The sequence below is a fragment of the Fukomys damarensis genome, unplaced genomic scaffold (genome assembly GCF_012274545.1).
Source record: "Fukomys damarensis isolate Sample0158 unplaced genomic scaffold, DMR_v1.0_HiC HiC_scaffold_32, whole genome shotgun sequence".
Lineage (NCBI taxonomy): Eukaryota > Metazoa > Chordata > Mammalia > Rodentia > Bathyergidae > Fukomys > Fukomys damarensis.
In genome coordinates, this window is record NW_022900944.1 from 48784946 (window position 1) to 48795286 (window position 10341).

At 60.6% G+C, this 10341-nt stretch overlaps 2 protein-coding genes across 4 annotated transcripts in view; both read left to right on the plus strand.

Moving 5' to 3' along the window:
- Window positions 1-4626, plus strand: part of LOC104864593 (copine-7) — a 7683-nt gene extending 3057 nt beyond the window's left edge. Inside the window, exons 3-9 of the mRNA XM_033757922.1 lie at window positions 4-102; window positions 1186-1368; window positions 2993-3067; window positions 3173-3247; window positions 3735-3818; window positions 4239-4328; window positions 4409-4626. Coding sequence (XP_033613813.1) covers window positions 4-102; window positions 1186-1368; window positions 2993-3067; window positions 3173-3247; window positions 3735-3818; window positions 4239-4328; window positions 4409-4567 — 765 coding nt within the window. The 3' untranslated portion in view covers window positions 4568-4626. The remainder of the gene's footprint in view (window positions 1-3; window positions 103-1185; window positions 1369-2992; window positions 3068-3172; window positions 3248-3734; window positions 3819-4238; window positions 4329-4408) is intronic.
- A 30-nt stretch (window positions 4627-4656) lies between these two features.
- On the plus strand, window positions 4657-10335 carry LOC117283917 (copine-7). 3 transcript variants are annotated; one of them, XM_033757958.1, is made up of 9 exons: window positions 4657-4745; window positions 5083-5169; window positions 5322-5381; window positions 5718-5851; window positions 6252-6306; window positions 6602-6653; window positions 6716-6849; window positions 9476-9712; window positions 9997-10335. In XM_033757958.1, exons 1-9 carry the CDS (start codon window positions 4719-4721, stop codon window positions 10132-10134), a joined length of 924 nt encoding a protein of 307 aa, XP_033613849.1. In that variant the 5' UTR covers window positions 4657-4718; the 3' UTR covers window positions 10135-10335. The 3 variants fall into 3 exon arrangements, with proteins under 3 accessions (XP_033613849.1, XP_033613847.1, XP_033613848.1); XM_033757956.1 differs by lacking the exon at window positions 9997-10335 and having other exon boundaries at window positions 8491-9546; XM_033757957.1 differs by lacking the exons at window positions 4657-4745; window positions 9997-10335 and having other exon boundaries at window positions 5089-5169; window positions 5330-5381; window positions 8491-9546.
- Window positions 10336-10341: the final 6 nt, after the last annotated feature.

The window sequence follows — 10341 nt, forward strand, 5'->3', positions numbered from 1 at the left end:
GAGCTGCGGCTCAGCTGCCGGCACCTGCTGGACCGCGACCCGCTGACCAAGTCGGATCCCAGCGTGGTGCTTCTGCAGCCGGCTCAGGGCCGGTGGGCGCAGGTGGGCAGGGGCACAGGGACTGGACGACAGGGAAAGGCATGGAGACAGGGCTGGGGCGGGCTAAGGGACCAGGGCAGGAACAGGGCGTGGACGGGGATGGGGCTGGATGTTGGGTGTTGGGGTGGGCTGGGGTCCCGGGACACTCGGCGGACCTGGGGGCCAGGGGACCAGAGCTCGCGGTTGGTTCGGGCACAGGTGGGGACCTGTTCTGGTAACCCAGCTATCCCTGCGCCTCCCTGTGGTCCCGAGCTGCCCAAGGCAGTAGGAGTCCAGGGACCTGTCTGGATGGTGTCTGCCAGAGCAAGGTGTGCCCACCTGGGGGCTCCAGAGAGTGTCCAGCACTCAGGCCATCCAAAGCCAGAGACAGTGGGCTGGTGAGAGAGACACTCGAAGCCCCTCCATGGGACTGCAGCTGGGGGAACTCGGTCACAGGACCGGTGCTTCACCAGGCTGGGCCCTCTCCCTGCAGCTGTGGGGCAGGGGACACAGGGAGTGCCCACTGTGGGACAGACAGGGCACCTGGGAGCTGTGGCAGAACCCTGACTGAGAGGAGGGACAGGCAGGATTCCCTACAGGGGGTGCCTGCTCCTGCGAACCTCTGGGCACCCAGCAGGCTGAGCATCTGTCCGTTACCAATCTCCAGGCAGGGGCCCTGACCCCAGCGTCCCCAGGGGCAGGTGCCCCTAGATCCCCTGCAGAACCTAGGATTGGAGTGCAGGTGTCTGTGGGGCTCTGGGGGCCCTAGTAGGAGGCTGGGGCCAGGTGCCAATCCTGGGAAGAGGAAGAGCGGGGGCCACAAGGGGGAGCACCTGCACCACAGCCCCATCTTGCCCAGCTGGGAAGTGGGGAATGGCCTCCTTCAGGACGGCCCAGCCCTGGACAGAGACTGGATTCCACACTACCTCAGTTTGCCTGTGTATAACCAAGCCAAGCAAGTGCCCGGGGTGTGAGAGGTGCTGAGCTGCTGCCGTCATAGCCAGCACCATGTGCCTCTGTTTGGGGGTGCTGAGGTCACAGGGTGACCCCCAAGGGAGGCTGAGGGCCGGGGGTCCCCTCCCTGTGGCTCACAGGTGTGGCCTGCAGGTGGACAGAACCGAGGTGGTGCGGAGCAGCCTGAACCCTGTGTTCTCCAAGGTCTTCACGGTCGACTACTACTTTGAGGAGGTGCGGCGGCTGCGCTTCGAGGTGTACGACACCCATGGGCCCAGCAGCCTGGGCTGTGACGAGGACGACTTCCTGGGGGGAATGGAATGCACTTTGGGGCAGGTGGGCACTGTGGGGGCCCTGAGGATGAGGGTCTGGCTCTGCCCAGCTCCACAGCACCCCCATGAAAGTCCTGACTGCTGCTTCTGTTTGTTGGTCGGTTGCTTGGGGTGTTTAAGTCCAAGCTGGCCCTGAACTCAAGATTCTCCTGCCTCTACCTCTCCAGTAGCAGGAATTACAGGAATGAGCCACTGTGCCTGGCTTTCCTTATTAGTGTTTTAAATACATATACTTGGGAACTAGGTGATGCATTCATATGTTTCCAAATTCAGGGGATGGGGGACAAATTCTTCCACCCCATGCAGCCTATTGCTGGTCCTGGTGAATTTTTTCAGAGATTTTCACACAAGTAAATATATGCTGGGGATTTTGCTCAGTGGTTCCACCGCCTGCCTCGAAAACATAAGGTCCTGAGTTCGATCCCTGGTACCGAAAAAAGAAAGAAACAGCCAGGCATGATATCTGCATGACCTCTGTAAGTCCAGCCATTCAGGAGGCTGAGGCAGGAGCTTTGTAAATTCAAGCCCAGCCTGGGCAATTTAGTGAGACCCTTTCTCAAAATAAAATTTCAAAGAAGGGCTGGTGCTGCAGCTCCGTGCGAAGCCCCTGAAGGAGCACAGTCAGTGGTCCGGCTTCACGGAGTGTGCACGGTCCTGCAGTTTTCCCTTCACTCCTACAGCTCCCTCCTAGATCAGCGCTGTGTGCAGGACAGAGCCGGGGGGCCCATGCAGTGCAAAACACACACGCACCAGCAGAACCCAGCCCAGTTCTCCGCCCAGCCACAGAGGCTGGGCATGGGGTGGCTGTCTGAGGGCCGCGCCTCTGCCCCCACCGACCCCCATACCCGGTAGCCCCCGGAAACCTTCCCTCTTCATGGAGGAATTTTTCACACAGTGTAGACCACAGGCCCAGGCTCCCTGAATGTGGATGGCCGGGCACGCCTGACACGTCCGGCTCCCGCATGCCTGTCCCCTCATTCTGTGTCCTGAGTCTCAGGTCTGTGAATCACACCGTGCGTCCTCAGCAGCGCCTGCAGCCCCGCAGCCCTCTGCTGCGTGTGACTCATCTCCATCGCTGCCGGCCCGATGCTGTCCCCATGTCACAAAGGGGCTGCGACGAGGGTGGTTGCAGCCCCAAGAGAGTGTTACCTGCAACCGCACACCAGTCAGGCAGGACACACTCACACGTGCAGACACACGCAGGAACACTTGCATGAGGATGCACGTGTGGATACGCACCTCCATGGGCTTCCTCTTCACCAGCAGCATGTTCACATAGCCCTCTGGCTCTCCTGGGTGCCTGGAGGAGGGAGCAGCTCTCATCCGTCTGTTTCACACTCATGGGGGACAGTGGGGGTTAAGGGCCGGCTGCCCGTTCAAGTCCTCGGCCAGGCCACAGGGGGAATCGGGCTGAACGCACTGACACATGGCCTGTGTGTGTACACGGTGCGTGCCAGCACTGCCTGCCTGGTAGGTGGCACAGGACTCGTCCCTCCCTACTGATGGGGACTCTCAGGGTGCCTGGGCCTGGGAGCAGGCAGGGTGTAGTGTGGGTGCCAAGGGCGGGGCCGTGGTCCCCAGGCCTGGGAGTCCCCTGCTCCACCCCTGTCTGTGCCTGTGTCTTCCAGATTGTAGCTCAGAAGAAGATGACTCGCCCACTGCTGCTGAAGCTGGGCAGGAAGGCCGGCAAGTCCACCATCACGGTGAGTGGCCGCCTCCTGTGCTTCTCCCAGGGCCCTGGCACTGGCGGGCAGGAAGTGGGGAGTGCAGCCAGGCCAACCAGACCCTAGCAGGGGCCTCTCCACCAGGTGATTGCCGAGGACATCTCTGGGAACAATGGCTACGTGGAGCTTTCCTTCCAGGCCAGGAACCTGGATGACAAGGTGAGGCCATCTGAGTCGGGGGTGAGGGACTATAGTCCCTCCCACCTGGGTTCCTGCCTGCAGCCTGCAGCACACTGGGTGGGGACCTGAGGGATCCAGTGTATGGGAGCCTGGGGAGCCTAGTGGCTGCTGGCCATGCTGCTGAGCGGGGTGTAGGCCCCGCTGTCACCACTGTCATCCCTGCACCATTATGAGCCAGCCACATTGCTGCTGGCAGGAACTCAAGCTGTCTGATGATGGAGAGACAGCCACAGGAGCCCAGGTCCCTGTGGGAACCACTGAGGAACCTGACCTGGACTGGGCTGGGCACCTCACGGTGGGTGGGGGGTCTCCAGCCTCCCCTGGAGATGTTGAGGCCAACATCAGGGCCAGAGTGTCCAGGGATATCAGGGACAATGGGCCAGACACAGCAGCAGGCAGAGGCACTGGCCAGAGCATCCCCAGCCAGTGGTGGGGCGGGGAGGGATCGAGGCCTCTCTGCCCCCAGGACCTCTTCAGCAAGTCTGACCCCTTCCTGGAGCTGTTCCGGGCCAACGAGGATGGCAGTGAGCAGCTGGTGTACCGCACAGAGGTGACCTGACCCATCTACCATGGAGCTTCAGGGGGAACACAGACAGGGACCCAGGCCGGCCTGGCTGGGAAGGCAGGGTCAGGTGGGGCCTGGGCTCTCAGCTGCAGCTGGGATCCTTCAGGGCGATGGTGGTGTCGCTATGGATATTTTTAGGGCTACCTTCTACTTCCTGCAGGGATGGTGGATTTCAGTTACAGCGGGGAGACCGAGTTTCCTTTTGAGAAGAATTCATTTAAGTAAAAAGTCTATTTAAAGAGGAAAGGGGTCCAGGTGGACTGGGAATTCAGTAGAAGTTAGGAGGTGGTTCCTATAGGCGTGGCATTCAAGATCAGTTCCCAGCCCTATCCTGCCTGAGCACGAGGCGGGGCACAGCCTCCTGGTCCCTAGGACTGGGGCCCCTGACGCCTCTCCTGGCACCAGGTGGTGAAGAACAACCTCAGCCCAGTCTGGGAGCCCTTCAAGCTGTCCCTGAGCTCCCTGTGCAGCTGTGAGGAGACCCGGCCTCTGAAGGTGGGACAGCAGGGCCTCAGTGGGGTCCTGGGCAGGGAGAGACCCTGCAGCTCAGCTGCAGCTGAGCCCCCCCCCCCCAGGGCCTGGTCTGGGACCATGATGCCCGTGGGAAGCATGACTTCATCGGCGCCTTCTCCACCACCTTCGCGGAGATGCAGGCGGCCTTCACTCGGGGTCAGGTGAGCCAGGCACTGTGTCCCCCCGGTCTGGGCACAGTTACACGAGAGGAGACATGGTGACAATGGTGCGGGGACACTATGGTACCGTGCCAGACCCACATCACTGTCACTGGTCATCGGGGCTCCCTGATGACCCCCCAGGGTGGTCTGGGACCATGATGCCCGTGGGAAGCATGACTTCATCGGCGCCTTCTCCACCACCTTCGCGGAGATGCAGGCGGCCTTCACTCGGGGTCAGGTGAGCCAGGCACTGTGTCCCCCCGGTCTGGGCACAGTTACACGAGAGGAGACATGGTGACAATGGTGCGGGGACACTATGGTACCGTGCCAGACCCACATCACTGTCACTGGTCATCGGGGCTCCCTGATGGCCACCCTCCCTGGCCCTGGCCCTGGGCCAGGCCTGCAGGGTCCTGGGTGCCCAGCCCTCACTGACTGTAGTCAGACAGTGGTGGCTCCTACACTCTGCCAGGTGGCCCTGGGGGCTGGGTTCCTGCAGGGCTGGGACCTCTGGGGACCCTGGGGAGGGTGCTGGGCGCTGCCACTGGCTGGCGTCACTGCCTGCCCCATCTCAGGCCCAATGGGACTGTGTGAACCCCAAGTACCAGCAGAAGAAGCGCAGCTACAAGAACTCGGGGATAGTGGTCCTGTCAGACCTGAAGGTGAGGCCTGGCCCTACCACGGGTCCCCCAAGGGCCCCACCAGAGGGACCTCGAAGGGGTGAGAAAATGAGGGCAGAGAGGACGTGAAGGCGGGGAGAGGTGACGCTGGGTGGTGGCCTGGCCGCGGCCCTGCCCACGCCCTTGCCTGGAAGCTCCACAGGGTTCACTCCTTCCTGGATTACATCATGGGTGGCTGCCAGATCCACTGCACCGTGAGTGCCACCCCAACCCACCGCACAGCTAGCAGGGCCCCGAAGTTCCAAGCTGCTCTTTATCCCTCATGGGGTCCTCGTCCTAGTGCGGCAGTGTGGGGAACAGTGGGGGCCCCCAGAGGCGACACTGTCGGGGCAGAGGTGGTGAAACACAGCCCTGAGGGAGAGTGACAGTGACAGCTTGCTGTCAGGGGCAAGGGACCCCTGGCTGCAGGGTGGCATGGGGTGTCTGGGCCCGGCAGGGATGGCACAGCACGGTCCAGCGCAGGGCAGGTGTCCTCCCGGGGTCGCTGCAGGGGTGCTGGGTGGGGCGGCAGCAGCCCTGGTCCCCTGCAGGTGGCCATTGACTTCACGGCCTCCAACGGTGACCCCCGGAACAGCTGCTCCCTGCATCACATCAACCCCTACCAGCCCAACGAGTACCTGCGGGCGCTGGTGGCAGTGGGTGAGGTCTGCCAGGACTACGACAGGTGATGGTGCCCGCCTGGGAGCAGGCTGGTCTGAGGGGGGCTTTGGGTGTGTGACATGGATACAGGCGTGATGATGCCTGCTCACAGGCTGGCGGGCTGAGGATGGTGTCAAGCTCCCCAGGGTGCCCGCCAGGGGTCACCGCAGCCCCACTACCTCTCCCAGGAGCCTGGGATCCTATGAGGGTGCTGCGGGGGCCACCCCGGGGCACAGGCCCATCCATCTGCTTCACCCCTCCTGCTGTGCACAGGGCCAGTGTCTTCTTGGGTCTGTGCCTCAGCTTCTCCTGTGTGGCATGGCCATGATCCCTGGGCCCAGTCTCCCGGCTCTGGCCAGTATCTGCCCACCCTCACCAAGGGGAGGCCAGGGTTTCCTGAGTGACCGGTGCCACCTCTCTTCCAGCGACAAGAGGTTTTCTGCCCTGGGGTTTGGGGCCCGGATCCCTCCCAACTATGAGGTAGGAGAGCCCAGGGCCAGGCCTCAGGGTCCTGGTTCCCTTCCCTGATGGGAAGGAGGGTGGGTAGAGGGTGATCCTTGACCTCCTGGGACTGGGGGTTGGAGGCAAACTGTTCCCGTGGGGTGCAGGAGAATCCCAGTACAGTGTGCAGGTTGGAAGCCTCAGGAAGGCTGGACTTGCGCGCTGCAGCCTCCCTGCGCCTTGGCGTCCCTTCCTGGAGCTCTTGCCCCAGGCCGCAGAGGCTGAGGTGACCTCTCCAGGGTGGGAGTCATGGGTCCCTCTGGTCCCCACCCAGGTGTCCCACGACTTCGCCATCAACTTCAACCCCGAGGACGACGAGTGTGAAGGTGGGAGCCGGGCCGGGCCTGGGGGGTTGCGGAGGGCCTGGCTCACCCCTTGCCCCCTGCAGGAATCCAGGGCGTGGTGGAGGCCTACCAGAACTGCCTGCCTCGAATCCAGCTCTACGGGCCCACCAATGTGGCGCCCATCATCTCCAAGGTGGCCCGCATGGCCGCGGCTGAGGAGCACACCGGGGAGGCCTCTGTAGGTGCCTGGTTGGGGTCAGCACGGGCCAGGGTGGGCAGGCGGGACACAGCCGTGGAGGCAGGAACTCTGCCGACAGCCCCACAGTCTGGTCCAGTCCGATTTGGTCCAATCTGAATGGATCTCAAGGGCCCTGCGCCTGGTCATCTGTCCCTGACCCCGGCCACAGGAGGCCCGGCCGCTACATCTCCTTGGCATAGTTGTCGTTTGTTGCTGTGTGTCTTTCATGTCACCTGTGCTGCCGGCCACTTTTTTCCAGCTTTTCCTTCCGAACAAACCACAATTCCTAGGGGTGGTGAGGACAGTGTGGTCACCGCTGGCCCTTCTACCTGCGTTTCCTGAGTTAAAGCATTTTTATTCTTTCTATCTTAGTGTAGCTTCAGACTACGGCCAAGTCATGAAGACAGTGCAGAGGCCTGTGGTGTCTTTCCTGAGGCCACCAGTGTCCCTAGCCTGTACTTTTGTATTATAATTCTCTGTGCGTCTTGTGACTGTTCTGTTTCTATTTTTTTTTAATGTTTGACTTGACTATTTTTTGTGTGTGCTAAAATATACATGGTTTAAAATTTATAGCCAGGTGTGGTGACACACACTTGTAACCCCAGTACTCTGGGAGGCTGAGGCAGGAGGATCACAAGTTCAGACCCCATCTGGGCAACTACCAACTTAGCAAGACTCTGTCTCAAAAAATAAAAAAAGGCTGGAGTGCAGCTCAGTGCAAAAGCCCCTGGTTCAATCCCCCACTGAACAGGAAAAAAAAAATACAATTGCAGCCAGCTATTGGGGTACACACCTGATAATCCCAGCTACTCTGGAGGCTGTGGTAGGAAGATGGAAAGTTTGAGGCTAGTTTGGTCAACACGCAAGACCCCATCTGAAAATAAGAGAGCGGAAAGCTTTGGGGATACAGCTTAGTGCTTAATTGAGAACATTCGTCCTGTTGTGCAAACACCTCCAGTTTCAGAAATGTCTCCTCACTCCTTGTATTTATTTGTTTGGATATTTGAATTTATGCAAAAGTATTGTGCTAAATATTGCACAGTACTTTTTTTGTTTTTTGTTTTTCCCAGTACCAGGGATTAAACTCAGGACCTTGCACTTGCCAGGCAGGCACAGCGCCACTGAGCTATGTGCCTGGCGCACAGTACCACACACAAGTTTAACACTTCAAGAGAGTGGTCCCCTTGAACTTCACATGCAGATTGAGATTAAGGGTGTTGTCTCAGTTACTGATAAAATACCCAGCACCCAGAGTTAAAGGGGGAGAGGGTTACTTGGCTCACACTTTGTAGAGCTTTCAGTCCAGAGCCAGCTGGCTCAAGGCAGGTGGCGTGGCAGAGGGGCATCGCAGAGGAGAAACCTTCTGTGGCATGGTAGGGCAGGCAGAAGGCAGCAAGCGACAAGCATTGGCCCCCTTTCTGTCCCTTTTGTCTTACCCAGCCTCCCTACCCTGAGGGCAGGCAGCACTCTCTCCCTTAACCCTAACATTGCACCCTTGATCCCAGCATCACAAAGTCCCACCTGTGACTGCATGGGGCTTGGGGGACAACCGGACACAGCTGGGACAGACAGTCAGCTAAGCATGGCACAGACACTTGGCTCAGGACATTTATGTATTTATTTTTTTCTTCCTGTCCTTGGGAATGGGACGAGGCCCTGCTGCCAAGTACCCGCCCGACACCCACAGTGTACTTCAGCCCCTGTTGTCATCGCACAGCGTGTGGACCTGCAGTCTGTGTTCCTGCTGTGTCCCGGGGGTGTCTGAAGCAGACCTCAGCAGCCCTCACCTCGCAGCCCAGCCTGGGACACACATCGGGCCCTGCTGCACCTCAGTCGGCGCCTGCACCCCATCTCCTCGGGTCCCCTTCTGCAGTCAGAGTCAGGGATCGCTGTGAGACCACAAGCCAAGTGTCCCAGATGTTTGGGAAGGTGCCCACCAGGGTTCACGTGGCCAGTGGGGCGCAGGGAGCGAGACCAGGGTGGAGCCCAGGGTCTGGGCTGGCAGGCAGAGGTGGTGTGGCCCGTTTGTCTCTTCTTTCCTGTGCTCATACTGCCACTGCCCCACACACAGTCCAGCTGCCAGGGCCAGAACTGGGTGGATCTTCCTTCTCTATTATGGTTTTTGTCGTCCGAGTTTTTAGTAAGGTTGTGGGTAATTTGGGCCTTTTTATTTGTGGTCTGTTTTGTTTTTTTGAGACAAGGTCTTGCTGTGTGGCTTAGGCTGACCTGGAACTCATGGTGATCCTCCTGCCTCAGCCTCCCAAGTGCTAGGATAAGGGACATGGGCCACTACGCCCAGCCCCTGGGCTTTTCTGATAATGGAAATGGATTTTTACCTGAAATCAGTGCCCCCTGCCTTCTCACAGCAGGGACTGGGCACCAGCAGAAGCTGCCTCCTAGCATGGCCCTGTCATCCTCTGGCGGGGGGCCTGGGTTCCCAGGGGTGAAAGGTGGATTCCACGTGTCCAGGGTGCCTCAGGAGAATGGCCGTGAGGGACCCTGAAACCCAGTGCTGTGCTGGGGGTGCGTCTGAGCCCTGCTCAGTCAACAGCTGGGCTGCTGTGGGCCTGGGGAGTGGCTGGTGGGGGCCCCAGGGACCAGGCCCCCACAGCTCGTGTGTCCCCAGCAATACTACATCCTGCTGATCCTGACGGACGGTGTGGTCACCGACATGGCAGACACTCGGGAGGCCATCGTGCGGGCGTCCCACCTGCCGATGTCCATCATCATTGTGGGTGTGGGCAATGCAGACTTCACAGACATGCAGGTCCTGGACGGTGACGATGGCATCCTGCGCGCCCCCCACGGCGAGACTGCGCTCCGAGACATAGTGCAGTTCGTGCCCTTCCGCGAGCTCAAGAACGTGAGTATCTAGCCACAGCCCTCTGTCCTCCACATCCCCAGTGGGTCTGGACTCTGTCCTGGAGAGGGACAGGGCCTGGAGGCCCAGTGAGCCATGTCCCATGAAGGCTGCAGGGCACCCTTGGGGCTCAGCCAGTGTGGAGAGAGCAGAGGGCGGGTGGGGACCCCTGAGCAGAGACCACCATCACCGTGGTTGCTCCTGTGGTCCTGAGAACCTACTTTCGGCCTGGCCCGGGAGAGTTGAGGACCTCAAGGCCCTAAGGGTGGTGCTTGCTCCCCGCCCAGGCATCCCCCACAGCGCTGGCCAAGTGCGTGCTGGCCGAGGTGCCCCGCCAGGTGGTCGAGTATTACAGCCACAAGGGGCTGCCGCCCCGAAGCCTTGGGGCCCAGGCGGGGGAGGCTGGGCCCAGCACGGCCCCCTGAGGACCCGGCTGCGACTGGGCCTCCTGTCCAGCACCCTGGCCCCACCAGCCCCTGAGACCCCCAGAGGCGCCTGTTCCCCAGCCTAGGTCCTCTCCTGTGCTCCTACTGGCTGGGCCATTGGCTGGGATCCTAGGGAAGCAGATGGGTGAAGACCCCCAGGGGCCCCTCGGCCCTACCACCCACTCCCTACCAGCCTGCTCCTCAGTG

Coding starts and splice junctions, on each gene's coding strand:
- LOC117283917 (XM_033757956.1), top strand. CDS start 4,719: ATGCAGGCGGCCTTCACTCGGGGTCAG. Junction 4,746..5,082: donor CGGCCTTCACTCGGGGTCAG/GTGAGCCAGGCA, acceptor GCCCCATCTCAG/GCCCAATGGGACTGTGTGAA. Junction 5,170..5,321: donor TGGTCCTGTCAGACCTGAAG/GTGAGGCCTGGC, acceptor CTTGCCTGGAAG/CTCCACAGGGTTCACTCCTT.